The 21,486-nt window shown below is 42.7% G+C and overlaps 1 protein-coding gene across 1 annotated transcript in view; it reads right to left on the bottom strand.

The window, feature by feature from the left end:
- Window positions 1-19,990: 19,990 nt before the first annotated feature.
- Window positions 19,991-21,486, bottom strand: part of LOC134343695 (plasma kallikrein-like) — a 94,676-nt gene continuing 93,180 nt past the window's right edge. Inside the window, exon 23 of the mRNA XM_063042449.1 lies at window positions 19,991-20,469. Coding sequence (XP_062898519.1) covers window positions 20,243-20,469 — 227 coding nt within the window. The 3' untranslated portion in view covers window positions 19,991-20,242. The remainder of the gene's footprint in view (window positions 20,470-21,486) is intronic.

Here is a 21,486-nt window from a genome sequence, read left to right as displayed (position 1 = left end):
ATTAAGGCGGGTCAACATGAAAATATCAAGACCTGAAGAGCCTCTTGAACTCATTGTTCAGTATAGAGATGAGAGCATCTTCCCCAATCTTCGCATTGCTATTCAGATAATACTAACCATCACAGTTTCCACCACCAGCTGTGAGAGATCATTAAGCAAGTTAAAACTAATACTTTCATATTTGTGAGCCTCCATGGGTCAAACTCTGTGATCTTGCTCCGCTGAGTGTAGAAAGACAAGAAACTGAAAAAACTGACTTTGGTCACATCATAGACCAATTTGCATCAGTGCAAGCAAGGAAGGTGCAGTTATAATTTTCTTGTAGTGCCATAATTTGTTAATTAAAAGATTAATTAGCTTGATTTGTATTTTTGAGCTGATATTATGGTAAGAAAAGAATGGATGCAAATCTCAAGATATTGTTATTGTCATTGGAGATCTAAATGCTAAAGTAGGACAAGGTACTGATGGAAATACCATAGGAAAATTTGGACTAGGGGAAAGAAATGAAAGAGGTGAGAAATGGGTAGAATGGTGCAAGATGAATAATCAGGTCATTACGAGTACCTATTTTAAAAATCATCCATGACACTTGTGGACCTGGAAAAGTCCAGGTGATAACCCTAGAAATCAAATTGACTTTATTACTATAACCCAAAGATTTAGAAGCTCAGTGACTCAGTGCAAAACATGTCCAGGTGCAGACTGTAATAGTGACCATAACCCAGTAGTATGTCATGTAAAAGTAAAACTTAAAACACAAAAGAAGCAAAAACCTTAACAATCCCTTGACTACTTGCAATTAATTAAAGAAGAAAACTTAAGACAAAAATTTAAAATTGAAGTAAGGAATAGATTTCAAAGTCTAGAAATAAAATCTGTTGAAGATGATAGCAAACATGTAGAAATGAAATTTAACTCTCCAAATGATGCCTTGGTAGAATCAGCAAAGTCAGTCATTGCTAAAAAAGAAAAAAGCACAAAGAATTGTTACGTACCCCGTAACTGGGTTGCCAAACCAGCAGAAATGGATCACTCAGTTGGAGTCTGGAGTACTAGAACTAAGAAAGTTTTATTAAAGAAACAAGCAACACAGTAATCGAAAGGATAATAAATGCAACAATTCAACAATGATAACCACACATGTGCACAGAATTAAGATAACAGCATCAATCAAGCTCTATCGTTGTCTAGGGGTAAATGACCAATTTCAAAATGACTCAAAGTTCAGTCCAGTTTGTAGTTCAGTTCGCAGTAATCGTTGCCATGGCGATGGACAAGGTGGGGGAAGAGAGACAGAATAGGAACAACTGATCATTCAGAACACTGCTTCACTCACAGACCAGCGAGATGGCTCACAAACAGCTTTTGGGCAGGTCCTTGGTGATGTCACCTGAGGTCACCGACTGTGACCCCTCCTCCAGATGCGGTCGATCCTCTGCAGTGAACCCGGCACCCAGGCAAGGGCGGACACACACCGGGTTCCCGCTGATCGTACCTTTCCACCCTTGTCGTTGTCCGGTACTTCTCACCCACTCATGAGAAGCGCACCGCTTCCAGGGTCTCGTTACCTCGGGTGGCGTGTGTGTCTGTCTTAGCGAACCTGTCCCTTTTTATCCCCCTGCTGGGGTATCGCCTGTCCATCACTTCAAACAGTTCAGGGTTCAAAGGGGGGGAGCCGCTCCAGACAGCTCTTCCTCCCACATCCCTTCATTACACATCTCCAGACGCTGCTCCACTGTTCCTTATCTCTCCTTCCCCTGAGGGCAGGTGGCAGACCAACTGCTGATGCCACTGATGCTAGCCCAGGCCAGCAAACATCTTAATTTTATGTGTATTCTCGTAACACTTCCCCCCTTTAAGGATTTTTACCGGGAGGTAAAAATTACAAACATGACTACATTATCTGATACATACACAATATACATCTTTAACAGTTATTTAGCTAATACAGAGAATTTGAAGCTGTCAACACCTTGACAGACAGTCATCACATTTTCTGTTCCTTTTACACGTGTTATTAATAATCCCTTAGACCAGGCTCCAACTCAGCAAACTTCATAGTGGCCAAAAACACTGATGAATTGCGACCAATGTAACCTCTCATTTGGTTTTGTCCCGGACCACAATAACAAGGGTCGTCCCATTCCGACTCAGTTTTCTCTCGCAAGGGCTTAGTAGAAGGGGGACGGGTATTGACCACAAAACTTCCTGCAGTACCCCACCATCTCCAAAAGCCTTCTGAGGGCCCTCTTGTCTGTCGGGGTTGGGAGGTCAGCGATAGCCTGCACTGTAGCTTGCATCACTGCCAGCTGCCCCTGTGTCACCACAATTCCCAGGTAAGTGACCTTCGTGTGGCCGAATTCATTTTTTCCAAGGCTCACTATCACGCTGGCTTCAGACAGCCGTATTAAATTGCCAATACACACCTCTGTGTTCATCAGCCCTTTAGTCACTGAATTACTCGAAAAATATGGGTGTTGTTTGCTTGGCTTCCCTATTGTAACCACAATCACCCAACGTCCCAGTTCTTTGCATTTCCTCGGGACAATCAAACACATAGGTGCGAGTCGTTTAATTACTCCTTCGGGGATTAAGGGAGAGACCTTATCAGTAGACCTGGCCAAAAGAATAGCCTTCTCCCATCTGACCGATCCCATCCTAATCTTTTCAAAATGGTTTTTTCCTCTTAGCAGGGGGCCCCTAGCTTCATTGATTTCCACGCTAACACCGACTAGGTTTGTTAGCATATCAAAAGCCGGTGACCGTCTCAGTTCGCGTCGGTCATGATCAATAACATTCTTCCCCCTGGGCAGCCGGTAAATCTCTTTCATGATTCCACCAACTGTTTCCCCCAGCACCGCAAAATGTCCACCGGGGGGTACCTCGTGGGCCATGTTAAAAACCTCATCCCCGTAACTCTTTTGCACCACCCCCCACTCCTCATCTGCGGATGCTGTACTTGATTTCCCTTTCTTCCTTAGCACTTCCTCATCCGCACAATAGCTTGTCAAGGCTGTGTCAGAGAGAGCGGTCTCGGCAAAAACCATCAGCCCCTCGTCTCGCTCCTGCGTCTGCACAAATTCTTTCCTGGCTACTGCTACGTCCGTCCCAGCTCCCTCACTACCTCTTATCTCACTACACCCTGTCTCATACAAGGTTGGCAGAAATGTTTCAGCCAAATTCACCATCGCGGGCGGGGCCTCCATGCTGGCAGGCTGACCCGTCAATCTCACGACTGGGAACACGATTCCTCCGGCGATGTCATTACCGAGCAAGACTTCCACGTCTTTCATCGGTAATTCGGACCTCACCCCAATCGTGACTAGTCCAGAGACCAGGTTGCTCTGTAAATGTATCTGGTGCAAAGGGACTGACTCTGTCCCTTCCCCAACACCTTTGACCTCTACCTCCCCAGTCTGGGTCTCTGAGCTAAACTCTAATACACTCTTCAGTATTAGTGACTGACACGCTCCCGTGTCTCTCCAGATCCGCACTGGAACTGGTTTTAACCTCTCCTTCACTGACACCAGTCCGGCCGAGATAAACCTCTCGCGCCCTTCCTGGACTTTTTCAGACCTGTCCTTCCCTAGCGGTTCGCTTAACAGCTCAATACAGCCATTCAAAATTTCCGCTTTTCCTTTCCCCGTCTCCTTCCTTGGGGCAAAGCACCTGGACGCAAAGTGTCCGACTTTCCCACAATTATAACAGACGACCCCAGGAGACTTCCTACCAGGCTGCTCCCGGTCTACCTTATCCTTTTCACTAGTCCCCGGCTTACTTTCTGACTTTTCCGGCGGACTCTCCCCGCCGTCCTGACTACCCTTCTGGTAGCCTTTACTCGGGGCAACCTTCATTTTATGCGTCAACGCATACTCATCCGCTAACTTAGCAGTTGCGGCTAACGTGGCTGCCTCTTTCTCATCGAGGTAGGGTCTCATACCCTCAGGGACACAACCTTTAAACTGCTCAATCAGAATCAGCTGCAGCAGTCTGTCATAATCCCCCTCTACCCCTTTCGAGGCGCACCAACGCTCACAATATGTTTGCATCTCACGAGCAAACTCCAAATACGTGCGGTCCCACCGCTTCCTCGCATTCCGAAACCTCTGCCGGTATGCCTCCGGGACCAACTCATAAATCCTGAGGATGGCCTCCTTCACCACCTCATACTTCTGGGCATCTTCCGCGGATAAAGCTGAGTAAGCTTGTTGGGCTTTCCCTTTCAGTACACTCTGAAGTAAAACAACCCACTTATCCCTCGGCCATTCCTGACTTATGGCCACTTTTTCGAAATGGAGAAAGTACCGATCCACATCGGTATCGTCAAATGGGGGAACCAGCCTAACCTCCTGGGTCGCCCGGAACCCTCCACCTTGGTTCGGCACGAGCCCCTGCTCGGCCCTTATCTTTAACTTCTCCAGCTCAAATTCCCTTTCCCTCTGTTTCTCCTCTCTCTCCAACTGTCTGTCCCTCTCTCTCTCTTCTCTCTCCAACTGTCTTTCTCTCTCTTGCCTTTCTACCTCTTTCTCTCTCTCCCGCCTTTCTAACTCTCTCTCTTTCTCCTGCCTTTCTAACTCTCTCTCTTTCTCCTGCCTTTCTAACTCTCTCTCTTTCTCCTGCCTTTCTAACTCTCTCTCTTTCTCCTGCCTTTCTAACTGCCGTACCCGGAACTCGTGCTCGAGTCTCAGTTTTTCAAGCTGTACCTGTACCGCGTCTCCAGCAGGTTTTTCAATAGACACCTCCCCCAACTCACCTTGGGGAAACACACCTTTAGATACATAGTGCTCTACAATAGCTCTGTGTATCTCCTCTCTCCTCATTGTCGACTTCACCTTAGCAAGATTCACCCGTTTTGCCACAGCTATCAATTCCGATTTCCTGGCATCCTCTAATGCCTCCAAGGTCGGCGCCTTTATAAATTCCTCAACCTCCATTTCTGCTGTTTGTCTTTTCTTTCTTTCGGGAATTTTAACCCAATCAATTTACTCCGTCCCAAATTTAGCGTTCAAAATCGCGGACGAGAACCCCACTTATGTTACGTACCCCGTAACTGGGTTGCCAAACCAGCAGAAATGGATCACTCAGTTGGAGTCTGGAGTACTAGAACTAAGAAAGTTTTATTAAAGAAACAAGCAACACAGTAATCGAAAGGATAATAAATGCAACAATTCAACAATGATAACCACACATGTGCACAGAATTAAGATAACAGCATCAATCAAGCTCTATCGTTGTCTAGGGGTAAATGACCAATTTCAAAATGACTCAAAGTTCAGTCCAGTTTGTAGTTCAGTTCGCAGTAATCGTTGCCATGGCGATGGACAAGGTGGGGGAAGAGAGACAGAATAGGAACAACTGATCATTCAGAACACTGCTTCACTCACAGACCAGCGAGATGGCTCACAAACAGCTTTTGGGCAGGTCCTTGGTGATGTCACCTGAGGTCACCGACTGTGACCCCTCCTCCAGATGCGGTCGATCCTCTGCAGTGAACCCGGCACCCAGGCAAGGGCGGACACACACCGGGTTCCCGCTGATCGTACCTTTCCACCCTTGTCGTTGTCCGGTACTTCTCACCCACTCATGAGAAGCGCACCGCTTCCAGGGTCTCGTTACCTCGGGTGGCGTGTGTGTCTGTCTTAGCGAACCTGTCCCTTTTTATCCCCCTGCTGGGGTATCGCCTGTCCATCACTTCAAACAGTTCAGGGTTCAAAGGGGGGGAGCCGCTCCAGACAGCTCTTCCTCCCACATCCCTTCATTACACATCTCCAGACGCTGCTCCATTGTTCCTTATCTCTCCTTCCCCTGAGGGCAGGTGGCAGACCAACTGCTGATGCCACTGATGCTAGCCCAGGCCAGCAAACATCTTAATTTTATGTGTATTCTCGTAACAGAATAAATGGCTGACAGATGAAATCAAAGATCTAATGGAAGAAAGGAGACGGAAGAAAGCAAATCCTATAGACTATAAGTCCTTAGATAAAAAAGTTAAAAGCTTATGTCAAAAAGTCAAAGAAAAATCGTTAAACCAGGAATGTGAGCAAATAGAAAGAATCCCCATTATTGATTCAAAAAGGTTACATCAACAAATCAAGAATATCACTGGTAAAAAGCACCTCTGTTCTTCAGGTGAATGTTTGATGTTACGTACCCCGTAACTGGGTTGCCAAACCAGCAGAAATGGATCACTCAGTTGGAGTCTGGAGTACTAGAACTAAGAAAGTTTTATTAAAGAAACAAGCAACACAGTAATCGAAAGGATAATAAATGCAACAGTTCAGCAATGATAACCACACATGTGCACAGAATTAAGATAACAGCATCAATCAAGCTCTATCGTTGTCTAGGGGTAAATGACCAAATTTCAACGTGACTCAAAGTTCAGTTCGCAGTAATCGTTGCCATGGCGATGGGCAACGTGGGGGGAGAGAGAGATAGAACAGGAACAACTGATCATTCAGAACGGCTTCACTCACAGACCGGCGAGATTGCTCACAAGCAACTTTTGGGCGGGTCCTTGGTGATGTCACCTGAGGTCACCGACTGTGACCCCTCCTCCAGATGCGGTCGATCCTCTGCAGTGAACCTGGCACCCAAGCAAGGGCGGACACACACCGGGTTCCCGCTGATCGTACCTTTCCACCCTGGTCGTTGTCTGATACTTCTCACCCACTCGTGAGAGGCGCACCGCTTCCAGGGTCTCGTTACCTCGGGTGGAGTGTGTGTGTCTGTCTTAGCGAACCTGTCCCTTTTTATCCCCCTGCTGGGGTATCGCCTGTCCATCAGTTCAAACAGTTCAGGGTTCAAAGGGGGAGCCGCTCCAGACAGCTCTCTCTCTCCCACGTCCCTTCATTACACATCTCCAGACGCTGCTCCATTGTTCCTTATCTCTCCTTCCCCTGAGGGCAGGTGGCAGACCAACTGCTGATGCCACTGATGCTAGCCCAGGTCAGCAAACATCTTAATTTTATGTGTATTCTCGTCACAAAAAAGGTTACATCAACAAATCAAGAATATCACTGGTAAAAAGCACCTCTGTTCTTCAGGTGAATGTTTTAAAGCAAAAGGAGAGTACTATTATCATGGAAAAAGATGAGGTTATGAACAGATGGACTGAGTATATTCAGGAATTGTTTGAAGATGATCGAGGTGAAAAACCAGAAATTAAGAAAAACATTGAAGGTCCAAGTACTTTAAAATCTGAAATTCGTAATGTAATAAATAAGATGAAGAAAGGAAAGGCAGCAGGTCCTGATGAATTAGTAATAGAACAAATCATCACCCTTGAAGATTATGGAATTGAAAAACTTACTGATTTAATCAATGACATGTATGAGACTGGAATAATACCAAAAGAGATTCAAAAAGTCCGTATTTATCACTCTTCCTGAGAAACCTGGAGCAATAGAATGTGAATTACATAGGACCATAAGTTTAATGAGTCATATCACCAAGATACTTCTGAGAATTTTGATGACAAGAGCTAAAAGTAAGATACAAGCTGAAATAGGTAAAGAACAACGTGGTTTTGTGAAAGACAAAGGTACAAGAAACGCAATATTGATGTTAAGGATACTATCAGAACGAGCTGTTCAAGGGCAAAAAGATTTGTTTGTTTTATCGACTATACAAAAGCATTTGATAAAGTGAAGCACAATGAGTTATTTGAAATATTACAGAAAACTCTAGATCTAGATTCGAAAGACCTCTGCCTAATCAGAAATCTGTGCTGGGAACAAACTGCCGCTGTAAGAATAGATGGAGAAGCGAGTCAGTTTACAAAATCAAGTAAGGCGTTAGACAAGGGTGTGTTTCCTCCCCTGATTTATTTAATATGTACAGTGAAACAATATTACAAAAAATAAGAGACATCTTGGGAATCAAAGTTGGCGGTGAAAATATCAATAATTTCAGATATGCAGATGACACTGTGTTAATTGTAAGTACGGAGGAAGAACTACAAAATTTAATTGATATAATTGTTGAAGAAAGTGCAAACATGGGTCTATCTATCAATTGCAAAAAGACAGAATGTATGGTGATATCCAAAAAGGAGAATCCTATCTGCAGGCTGAGAATAAATGGGGAAGACATAAAACAAGTACAGAATTTTTGCTACTTAGGAAGCTGGGTGACATCAGATGGCAGGTGTGACATGGACAACAAAAGAAGAATAGGGATGGCAAAAGACACCTTTACGAGAATGAAGAGTATACTGACCAATACTAAACTAGGCATGACAACCCACCTCAGAGTACTGAAATGTTACATTTATCCAGTTATGCTATATGGCTCAGAATGTTGGACAATATCTAGTAACATGAGGAAACGAATTGTAGCAGCAGAGATGTGGTTTTTGAGGAGGATACAAAGAATATCATGGATGAAACAAATATCTAACGAGGATGTCATGAACAGAGCAAGCACAAAAGGAGAAATAATGTGTGAGATTATGAAAAGGCAATGTAACTTCATTGGACATGTGATTAGGAAAGAGGAGTTAGAATGCACGGTAATTATGGGAAAGATTGAAGGGAAGAAAGCAAGAGGAAGACAAAGATAAATGATGATGGAGACAGCAGCCAGAGAACTGGAAATGAATACCAATGAATTTATCCACTCAACCCGAAACAGGAGTGTGTGCGCCATGGCAGTCAAAGCTCAAAATGGGCATGGCACCTGATGATGATGATGATTATGGTAAAGTTATCTAAAAGATGAGTGTCAGATGTTTGTACACGGGCGCAATTTCAGTGCTTGCCATAGGCACTATTTTCCATAGATACGCCCTGCTCTGCATCCAAAGAAATGTTCTCCCCTTTATCTTCGAGTGGTCCCACCCTCTCTCTAGTTATTCTCTTGCTCTTGATGTATGTATAGAATGTCTTGGGATTCTCCTTAATCCTACTTGCCAAGCACTTTTCTAATTCCTCTCTTTAGTTCTTTTCTGATTTCTTTATACTCCTCATGTGATTCATTTGGTCCTAATTTCCAAAGCTTTACATACTTCTCCTTCTTCTTCTTGACTAAATTCATCACCCCTCTTGACATCCAAGGTTCTCTTACCTTTCCACCCTTATCCTTCCTTCTAACAGGAATATACCTTTCCGGTACTCTGTGTAATTCATCTTTAAACACCCCCATATGTTTGATGTGGACTTCCCAAAGAAAAGGTGTTCCCAACATGATAAACATAAGTTAAGAAAGGCGAGAGGAGAAGATGGCGGCGCGACGCAGCTTGCAGCGGCCACTCCGGTGGTGAATATTAGTTATTTGTCAAGTAGGGTGCCGTGCACAATCCTGATTTGATGGAGACAGACGTGAGAGCACGGAGGAACATCTGGTGAAACTTCTGAAATGCCTGCTTCACTGCCGCTGCTACTGTGTGATCCAGAATCTCCGGGGGGGAAGGCCCCGAGTCCTCGACTTTGCTTGTTGCTCCGCAGCCGGGGTGGGGTCGAAGCGCTCGGCAGAGATGGTGCTCGGTGCTTGGTGTCAGAGGGCTGGTCAGAGGCGCAAAGTTTTTGGACAGACTCAGTCGGCTGCTGTCGGGTGCTTCCAATGCATCGGCAAGTTTGCAGCGCTTGGAGTTCATGGCAGGGAGAGTTCCTCCCTTCTACCGTCTGCGTGAGATGATGGGGCTATTGGGACTTGAGACTTTTTTTTACCGTGCCCATGGTCTGCTCTTTATCAAATTACGGTATTGTTTTGCACTGTTGTAATTATATGTTATAATTATGTGGTTTTGTCAGTTTTAGTCTTGGCTTGTCCTGTGTTTCTGTGATAACTTTCTGGAGGAACATTGTATCATTTTTTAAAGCATGCATTTCTAAATGACAATAAATGAAGACTGAGTGTCCTCATAATCTAAAAATTTACATAAATTAAAAGGGAGACCTAATCCAAAGTAGCATTAGGCATTTTCATCTTGGTTCAAGAACCAGATAGCAGTGAAGAAAATGCTGCTGTTGAACCTAAGGAGGGTCTTCAAACTCTTGTATGTCCTGCCTGACAGCAGCATCGAGAAGAGGGGATGGTCCAGAAACTGGGGTTCGTTAATGATGGATTTGCCCTCCTGAGATATTGCCACATATAGAGAGGTCATTGATGTTGAGAAACTACTGAGTCTACTACTTTCTGTAGCCTTTTGAGTTCCCATGCATTGGAGTTTTTATACCAGGCTGTGATGAACATCGCCCGGTGGTTCTGACGTTCACATCATGAAGAGCTCCGAGAGGCTGGTCAACTTATCCATTAACTTCAGTCTCCCAAATGAACCTGATCCACTGAAACAGTCTACAGTGGATGATATTTTCCTAGCCCCACATTCATCTTTGGAGCACTTGGACAATAAAGACACCTGATGAAGGGTCTCAGCCTGATACATCGACTGTGCTTCTTCCTATGGGTGCTGCCTGGCCTGCTGCATTCCACCAGCACTTTGTGTGTGTTGTCTGAATTTCCAGCATCTGTAGGTTTCCTCATGTTTGCGTCTATTATTTATTGACTGCAGCTCCACCTGCAATTCTATAATCCCAAGCAAAGACCATTTCCAAACTCCTAGGCTTGGGACTCAACACTTTCCTTTGCAACTACAGTCAATCCCTGACTTCCTGACCAACAAACCACAATCAGTAATGATAGGCAGCAGCAACAACACCAAAGTTATTCACGACGCTGGTGCCCCACAGGGCTGCATCCTAATACCTTTATTCTGTTCCCTATACGTTCACAGCTACATGGTCACATTCTGCTCTAAATCCATCTACAGGTCTACAGATGGTACCACCGTAGTGGCATGTCCCAAGTAATGACGTCCGAGAACAGAAAGGAGATAAACAGCCTAGCCAGATGGTGTTACGACAACAATTTTTCTTTCAATGTCAGCAAAACAAAAGAGCTGCTGAATGATTTCAGGGGTGGGGAAGGTGCACACATTACAGTTACTTTAATGCTGCTGATGTCAAGGGCGTGGAGCAGTTTCCTACGAGTGAACAATTTTGATAACAGTGAGCACAAGGTGGTTTTTATGACACCACTCAACCAGCTGACCTATCTCACTTCTGTCCGCTTCCTTGTCACCATTTATGATTCTGCCAATGATAATTGTGTTAGTGGCAGATCTATAGAAACACACTTGTTCGTATAAAGAGAATAGAGCAGGGTGTAGGCAAAGCTGAGGGGCACCTGTGCTGATAGTCCGTGAGGAGAAGGTGAGGTTTTTGATCTGCACTGTTTGTGGTTTCCCAATGAGAAAATCAAGAATCCAGTTGCAGAAGGAGGAGCAGGTCTTGAAGCTTAATAATAAATTTTGAGGGGATGATGGTGTTCAATGTTGAGCTGCAATGATCAGAAGCCTGACATACAGTTTGTGTTCCAGTTGGCCAGGTAGTGGAGAGCCAGCGAGATACTGTTTGCTGTACATTTGTTGATAGGAGAACTGGAGCAGATCCAGGTTCATAGTGAAGCAAGAGACGGTTGAGCCATAACCAACCTCCGAAAGCACTTCATTATTATGATTCATTAATATATTAATGAGGGCTTGGGTTCTAGCTAGATATACCTGTAGTTAGAATATCATTTATAAGAAACAGCATCTTTGAATAATGGTATTTACAGTAACATTTGGTGGTTACATATTCTAAATAGACTACAGTACCATAATAGGCTCTGAGCACAATTCAACTGCATAACTATATCATCACACTATGAGAAGGATATGATTGCATTGGAGAAGGTAAAGATAAGGTACACTAAATATTGCCTGGACTGGAGCCTTTCAGCTATAAGGAGATACAGGATAGGCTGCATTTCTTTTCCTTTGAACATGGAAGACAGAGGCGTGATCTGATTGAGGTACACACAACTAGAATAGATAGACATATGACAAGTTTTGAAAAACCTTTCCAAGTTAATAAACGTGTACAAACATAGAAAGCATAGTTTTAAGAAACAGTTAAGAAAATTAGTGGGAAATTTAAGGAAAATTATTATGCAGAAAGTGGCTGGAATCTGGCATATACTGCCTCATAGCTTCACGGCTGAACAGGTGAGAAGCCAGCTGAAACATCTCAACCCAAGCAAGGCTGCAGGACCAGATGGTGTCAGTACCAGGGTGCTCAAAGCCTGTGCCCCTCAGCTATGTGGAGTACTTTGCCATGTATTCAACATGAGCCTGAGGCTCCAGAGGGTTCCTGTACTGTGGAAGACATCCTGCCTCGTCCCTGTGCCGAAGATGCCGCACCCCAGCGGCCTCAATGACTACAGACCGGTGGCATTGACCTCCCACATCATGAAGACCCTGGAGAGACTTGTTCTGGAGCTACTCCAGCCAATGGTCAGTCCATACTTAGATTCCCTCCAGTTCGCCTACCAGCCCCGACTAGGAGTTGAGGATACCATCATCTACCTGCTGAACCGTATCTACGCCCACCTGGACAAGCCAGCGAGCACTCTGAGGGTCATGTTTTTTGACTTCTCCAGTGCGTTCAACACCATCTGCCCTGTTCTGCTGGGGGAGAAGCTGACAGCGATGCAGGTGGATGCTTCCCTGGTATCATGGATTCTTGATTACCTGACTGGCAGACTCACAATATGTGTGCTTGCAACACTGTGTGTCTGACAGAGTGATCAGCAGCACTGGGGCTCCACAGGGGACTGTCTTGTCTCCCTTTCTCTTCACCATTTACACCTCGGACTTCAACTACTGCACAGAGTCTTGTCATCTTCAGAAGTTTTCTGATGACTCTGCCATAGTTGGATGCATCAGCAAGGGAGAGGAGGCCGAGTACAGGGCCACAGTAGGAAACTTTGTCATACGGTGTGAGCAGAATTATCTGCAGCTTAATGTGAAAAAGACTAAGGAGCTGGTGGTAGACCTGAGGAGAGCTGAGGTACCGGTGACCCCTGTTTCCATCCAGGGGGTCAGTGTGGACATGATGGAGGATTACTTGGGGATACAAATTGACAATAAACTGGACTGGTCAAAGAACACTGAGGCTGTCTACAAGAAGAGTCAGAGCTGTCTCTATTTCCTGAGGAGACTGAGGTCCTTTAACATCTGCCGGACGATGCTGAGGATGTTCTATGAGTCTGTGGTGGCCAGTGCTATCATGTTTGCTATTGTGTGCTGGGGCAGCAGGCTGAGGGTAGCAGACACCAACAGAATCAACAAACTCATTCATAAGGCCAGTGATGTTGTGGGGATGGAACTGGACTCTCTCACGGTGGTGTCTGAAAAGAGGATGCTGTCTAAGTTGCATGCCATCTTGGTCAATGTCTCCCATCCACTACATAATGTACTGGGTGGACACAGGTGTACATTCAGCCAGAGACTCCTTCCACTGAGATGCAACAAAGAGCGTCATAGGAAGTCATTCCTGCCTGTGGCCATCAAACTTTACAACTCCTCCCTTGGAGGGTCAGACACCCTGAGCCAATAGGCTGGTCCTGGATTTATTTCATAATTTACTGGCATAATTTACATATTACTATTTAACTATTTATGGTTCTATTACTACTTATTATTTATGGTGCAACTGTAACGAAAACCAATTTCCCCCGGGATCAATAAAGTATGACTATGACTAAAGGATGGTGGAGGAAGTATCCTCATAACATTTAAGAAGTACTTGCATGAACATTTGAAACACCAAGGCAGAGAATGGTATGGCAGTTAAGGTAAGGGACTGGTGGGCTAAAGAGCCTGTTTCTATCTTGCATGAATACATACAAATACTCCACAGCAGATACAGAGGGAGAAGGGAAAAGAAGGGTATACTATTATACAGGATATACTAGAATATGGTATAAAATTATTGTGCAGCTAAGATCAGTGACATGAATGACATTTCTGAGCTGTAAGTTCTGTAATTCTACAAATGTAAGGAGTAGATTTCAAACAGGAACCTCATCATCCTAGGCTTCTTGTTTTAAGATTGTTTCATGACTCCATTTTGCTTTGTTGAGTTGTTTGTTTCTCAGTTGATAATGATCACCTGACCAAGGTCAAGCAGTGTAGGAGTGTTCCATTAATTTTACAAAGCTTTGTTTAACAATACAAGGGACATTAAGAATAACATAGAACCTGTTTGGATAACCATTTTTCTGATGGGAGTGAAACATTAGGATGCTTAAACAAAACATTATAACTTCAAAGCACCAACTCATCATGATTAACTACACATACAGTAACTCCTTATCATCCTTACAAAGCAGATTCCAAGATCTTCAACCCTTAAAGCAAATCTGTTTTCTGAAGAGAAATTTTTAAAATATTTCCAACCATTAAACATGGAGCAGAAGAGAAGAATTAATGAATTTTAATGGCTTAATGCATTCTGACTACAAAGTGCAGAGGAGGCATAAAGACAATAGGAAACTAGTATTATATTATTAAATCCATTACATACTTATAATACTGTTTAATTACATACTAAAATAATCATGCATTAATAATATTCACACATAAATTTCCAAATCATTTACTATCAAATAATCCATTCTGTTTCCCCTTGAAAATAATGAAAAATTTTATTTATTTGTGAAATGAAACAAAATGTTCGATCTTTCTCTCATTTTTCATTATACACTTTATAACACTGACATTCTTGCCAGTCCTCACAAAAGACTTTTGAATTTAACTCTTTTGTCAGCACAGACAAAATGTTTTGTTATCTGGTCTAGTCCACTTGATGCTCTCTATGCTTATGTCTGTTCTCATATGCAGCAACATCAAACCCTACTGTCAATTACAGATAGCTATGCCTAAGACGTGCTGTATTTCTCTCATCAAAGCATTCCCCTTCTGCCCAATATAAATTGGCTGCCATTTTGTTATAAACTTGTTTATTCTTCAATTATCATCTTCAAGATTGTTTTTCTGATGTAGTAGTACAGTAAGCATGATCACTCGCGTTGAGTATGAGGTTCTCCAGGGGATGATCTGGTGGGTCCTCGGGTGGCTATAGAGGCCAATCGGAATCCACATGGCTGAGATGTTCGGGTGGATTCCATGGATGGAGAATGCCTGTGCACGATTTGTTTAACATGGGGAGGCTGATACACAGGCACCCACCTCATAGTCCTTGACAGATGGACTTAGTACATAATCACATATTTCGCTCAGGGGGGAATGTAGGTTCATGGGGATATTAGGAGGATGCGACAATGCAACCATTAATTAAAAAGTTTTTTTTGCTCAAATTGTGGTCCTGTAAAAAATCATGCATTTTTTTTTGTACATCCGACAGGCGCTGTGTCATTAATATCCTGCTATTGGCGAAACTATTCACCACTGGATAGATGTCATAAGTACTCATTTGGATGATTTGTGAAGTATCGTGTGCTTCTTGGAGTGCAACATCAAGTGCACGTTAAACAAATACACACACAGGCATCTTCACTCTGTGGGCCACTTCTTCAGAACGAAGACCATCATCCTCGACCTCGAGGGATAGCCATGACGATGACTCTATATGTAGTATTGTCATATACAGTATGTACGACAACTCTTCTGTGAGAATATTTATGTACTCACAATGAAGGAGTACATTCCACCCAATAGGTTCATGCTGGTTCCTAATTCATAAGCAAATATGAATATATTCTCAGCCTCTCAAAACTCTCAAAATTTGCATTTCTCTAACAACAGGAATTCTGCAGATGCTGGAAATTCAAGCAACACACATCAAAGTTGCTGGTGAACGCAGCAGGCCAGGCAGCATCTCTAGGAAGAGGTGCAGTCGACGTTACAGGCCGAGACCCTCGTCAGGAAGGGTCTGACGAAGGGTCTCAGCCTGAAACGTTGACTGCACTTCTTCCTTGAATTTCTCTAATATAGTTTCTGTTATACAGTACTTGTATCCTTCCCTAACATTAATATTATATAATATGTTATGGCCATAATTACATAGTTCTGTATTTTTATATCTTTTACATTGTTATGCTTCATTCCCCATTACTAAATTTGTTTGCAGATTTTCCCTGTCAGTCTTTTTGCAATTAGGATTAGAAAGCTGTGCTGAATATGTTGTGAGAACTCAAATGCCTTATCCCCTTTACATACCTCTTGTGTCCAATTCATATCAGGGTAAAGCAGTTCTCAATGAATATTTTACTGTATTTTTTACACATTTCCATGTTTTCAATACACTTCTTCCTCCATCTCTCTTTCACAACTAGGTAGCCTCTAGATTGAACTCTCAGTGTGATTGATGCTTTATTATTCTACTTATCCATTTGTTTTTGTCGGCATCAGAATCAGGTTTAATATCATTGACATAGGGAGTGAAAATTGTTGTTTCGCAGCAGCAATACATTGCAATTCATAATACTAAAAACTAGAAGTTATAATAAGTATATAAATGAAGATTAAATAAGTAGTGCAAAAAGAGAGGGGAAAAGTACTGAGATAGTCAAGACATCGGCCTTCTCTACTTCAGGGATCCTACCACCAAACATATTTTTGCCTTCCTCCTCCCCCTTCCACTTTCCACAGGGATCGCTTCCTCTCCACTTTTCTTCCTCCCAGCACTTATCTCTGCACCTCCCTTACCTCCATTCAGGACTCTAAACAGTCCTTTCAGGTGAGGCAACACTTCACCTGCGAATCTGCTGAGGTCTTCCTTTGACCATAAGACCATAAGATGTAGAAGCAGAATTTTCCACTTTGGCCCATTGAGTCTGCTCTGCCATTTCATCATGGAGATCCATTTCCCTCTCAGTCCCAATCTCCTGCCTTCTCCCCATATCCCCTCATGTCCTGACTAATCAAGAATCAATCAACCTCTGCCTGAAAGATGCCCAATGACTTGACATCCACAGTCACCTGTGGCAACGAATTCCACAGATACACCACTCTCTGGCTAAAGAAACTCACCACAGACTCAACCTGCAAATTAACCTTGAGGGAATCCCGCACTTGGGCTCCCGATTCCCTTAGCATCTCATTTTCTTGTATTTTTTTCTCCATTTAGAAAATACACAACCCTTTTATTTCTTCTACCAAAGTGCATAACCATACACTTCCTGACACAGTATTCCATCCACCATTTCTTGCCCATTCTCCTAATCTAAGTCCTTCTGCAGTCTCTCTACTTCTTCAAATCTACCTGCCTCTCCAGCTTTCTTCATATTGTCTGCAATTTTGTCTGGTGCTCCCTACATGCCTCCTCTATATTGGTGAGAATCATTGTAAATTGGGGGACCGTTTCATTGAGCACCTCTGACCCATCGCTAAAAGTGGAACTTCCCAGTGACCAAACCTTTTAATTCCAATTCCCATTCCTGTTCTGACAAATCGGTCCATGGACTCCTCTTATGCCTTGAAGAGGCCACCCTCGGGTGGAAGAGCAACACCTTGTATTCCGTCTGTGTAACCTCCAACCTGAAGTCATGAATATCAATTTCTCCTTCCAGTAAAAAAAATTCCCTCCCGCTCCCCTCTTGTTCTATTCCACACCCTAGTCCCTTATCTTTTCTCACCTATCACCACCTCCTGGGTCCCCTCCTCCTGATCTTTCTCCTATGGTCCACTCTCCTCTCCTATCAGATTCCTTCCTCTCCAGCCATTTATCTTTCCTACCCATCTCACATCACCTTTCACCTTCTAGCTATCCTCCTTACCCTCCCCCCACCTTTTTATTCTGTCATCTTCCACCTTCATTTCCAGTCTTGAAGAAGGGTCTCAACCAAAATCATCAACTGTTTATTCATTTCCATGGATGCTGTCTGACCAGCTGAGTTCCTTCAGCAATTTGTGGGTGTTGCAAGAGATTATTAATGACTATTGATATATTATTACACCAACATGGAAGTCTCATGGTTGGCTGCCTAGGTTTTGGGTTTAGGAGCTGCTATTGACGATACCCTGGCAAACTGCTGCCATGCAAGTTTTGGATAATACACATTAGTTACTGTAAATCAGTGGCAGAGGAAGAGCTTGAAGTCAGGCTTTTAGTTAAGATGATATTTTAAATAAACACTTTACTCAATTGTGGTGGGTTTCTCAGATGCCTTTGGGGTTACATTCCTCCAAACAAGTTAAGAGCATAATACTCTTGCTTTAATCATGTAGGAATGGTTTTAAAGAGTCAAGCGATGAGTCATTTGCCACATAATTTCTACCCACAAAGTACTGTAGGCCATTAGCAGCATCAGAAATGTATCCCACTATGGCCTATCATCTGTCAGCATGTACTCTTTTCCCTCCCCCCATGTTATTCCAGCTTATGCCCCTTCATTTCCAGTCCTGATCAAACGTTGACTGTTTATTCCCCTCTATAGATGCTGCCTGACTTCTTGAGTTCCTCCAGCATTTCATGTGGGTTACTCAAGACTTTCAGCATCTGCAGAATGTCCTGTGTTTACAGTACAAACATGTCAAGTAGATACAAACGTGTGGCAGATTTTGTCATTTTCAGAAAAGTTGCTGTGTGAGATGAAATGTTTCAATAACACAAAAATCTCAACTTCCCATTTTTTGTAGTTATTTGGAAATACATTTTCTCATGGGTCAGTGGACTCCGGCTCTTCTATTGCCTTAATTAGTTAGTCATTCCACATCCCTCTGCTAGACCCAGGTGGAAAATGTTTTAGCTAACTCAAGTTCATGGCATTTATACTGTATGTTTTTCACTTGATATTGGAAATGTCCATTATAATGGACAGGATCATTACTTAACTACGTGTGAAAGAAAGAAGATGTACTGACTACAAAGAAAGTTAGCAGACATTAGATTGTTATCTAATCATTTGAATGCCCCATATAATGAAGTTTCTTCTTCCTTTGTGATGAAGTAACATTTAAGAAATTGCATAATATTGGGACTAATTGTTATTAACTAATCATGGTTCCTTCATAGCCAATTTGTTCGTGAAATACTGACAAGCATCACAAGGCAATAATTGAATTCTAGGTAGATCCACTATATTGAAAATTAAGTCCACCTCAAGTTGAAGTCCATCAAAATTTGATCCAGGTTACATTAGGCCTGCAGTCCGGCGTCAGTAGCTGAGCAGGTCAAATTCATAGGGAATTTCACTATAAGAAAACAGGATCTACTGTGTCTTGAGTGCTGTAGCACCTCTGTCACCAATGAGCATGTCACTGGAGAGGAACATCCCGACTCTGCAGAGGAGAGGGGACAGCAGCCTCATTCACATCAAACGGGAGATGATGTGAAAGACTGTAGGATCAACACTGCTAGCCACCATTCATCCCCAGCAATGACCATACTCACCACACTGGCCAGAGTGCAGCCCTGAGCACTGAGCAACCCTACTGCTCAGCCTGGCTTGCCCAAAAACACTACACTAAGCCACAGGTTATTCTTTGCTGAAGAAAAACGCAGCATGTAGGACAAGGGTTCATAGCAGGTCTGGCATGGCAGTTTGCAGCCCTCAGCCCGAGCAGATGTCATTTCTGAAGTACAGTAGTCTCTGATATGCATACTGGTCAGTGTTCAGACACCAGGGACGAGAACTTCAGAATGAATCTGCACTCTCTCTCCAGGGTAGTATTGATCAAGGAATTAATGTACAGAAATGCTGCTGTCTGTAATTTTCGTAAGCATCTTTCTTTTGTCATTGACTGTAAAAACATAGACTGTTCTTCTGGTGGGTGTGCTGAAGTGGGACAAGTTACCTTCATCATTAATATTTATCTTTTGATTGTTTGAACTTATGAATAATGTTACCTCAAATATAAGTTTCCAATAAAAAAATTCAGTGCTTTGTAAAGTGTAACTTTTAATCCAAAATTTTGAATCATCCAGTAAGAAAACACTGTATTCAATCTGTATTTGAATGAATTAGCAATTTCACTCATTTGTTTTTAATATCTTAGCCATTACAGAAAATTTTTAAAAAATAAATCTACTTTTCAATGCTTTCAGACTTTTTGAGATCATTATATTATAAAGGGTTTTTTTTCCTTCGAAGGCAATAAATGAATCAAATGTTTTATTAGCCACCCTTCACCATTACAGAAAAAACTTTTTAAACTATTTTTCAAGGCTTTCAATCATTTCCAGGATAACAAAGCAGATCATCAATATATTTTGGAAGTCTATTTTCCCTTGCATACAACAAACAAGGCATGTTTTATGATACCCAACTCCTCCAATGGAAATTATTTCTCACCAAGAATTCCAGGTAATTTCCAGCTGGGATTTTCAGCCTTCTATCGATGATGCTGGAATTTTAAAGAAATATATTAAATCTCCTCACATGTTTAAACTTACAAAATTATTTTGCCAAAACTGAAGAATTGCAAAACAAAATTAAAAGGCAGCAGTGAATGCAAACTTTTGAAACTTACTTCTGAAATTTCTCTGTACACCCAACCACGGAATTTTGATAAACGGGTATATACTCCAGGTTTTCCTTCCTCAGCACATCCATGGCTCCAGCTAGTAATTCCAACCAAATACCATCTTCCATCATGTTTGCATGCTAAAGGACCGTCTTTCCAAAATGATATATTATTATATTACCTGATATATTATTTTCCTAATTTATTACCTGTTAGAACAGTAAAATAAACTTCCCAAGTCTCATCAGGGTGTAATGGAATTTATCAGCAAACCTATTCAAGACAACTACAAGTTCAAAATTCCATCCAGTATATTAAATGAGTTGAATACGAGGTAACGGTCCTGCCAGGGAAGTTCTCGTCCCTGGTGTCTGAACAAAAATTACATCTTGACAAAGGAAAAGTAAAATTATCTATATCCAGTAATCCATAAGCCGGAGCCATGGCAACGTGGGCTGCCAGCATAATGCTTGCTGCTTTGATTTGACCCAAATGATTCATTTCACTGTATGTTTCAATATTCACGTGACAAACAAAGCAAATGTTTCCAATAAACCTTGTCTTTCATAACAGTCATAGTTAAGAATAGGAGTAGACGGACTTCCGGGGAGGCACGAGTCAGGATGGCAGCACAGCACTGAGCACTGACATATAACCCTCCTTTTTCAAGTTCTTTAGGGCTCATAGACAGTCTTAATATAAGGTTGAGTTGGAGAAAGATCTAACTAAAGACATGACCTCAAAAAAAGATCAAAGTTCAACCAGGAAACAAGATACCAGCAGACGACACCAAGCTAGCAATTCATCCGAGGAGACAACTATGCTAATTAAGCAAACAATGGCAACGGAGATGGAATTGCTGCAAGGAACGGTAGCCCACATGCTAAAGGAGTCGCTGGAAAAGACTCTCAACCCCCTACAGAAGCATATGGTAGAGAATGGCAACATTCTCCAGTTGTTAAAGGAGCAAGCGGACATTCATGCTTAAAAATTTGGCACGGTCTTCAACAAAATAGACAACATTCAGGTTTGCTTACGCCAGAATGAGAAAGTTACTAACTCCTGTCTCGCGGAGGTGACAAAGATACGGAAGAAGCTAAGCGACTTGGAGGACAGATCCAGGAGAAACACTGTGCAGCTGGTCAACTTACCAACAGGCGGTGAGGGTG

This window comes from Mobula hypostoma, chromosome 3 (genome assembly GCF_963921235.1).
Source record: "Mobula hypostoma chromosome 3, sMobHyp1.1, whole genome shotgun sequence".
NCBI classification, from domain to species: Eukaryota; Metazoa; Chordata; class Chondrichthyes; order Myliobatiformes; family Myliobatidae; genus Mobula; species Mobula hypostoma.
This window is presented reverse-complemented; position numbering and strand designations above follow the sequence as displayed.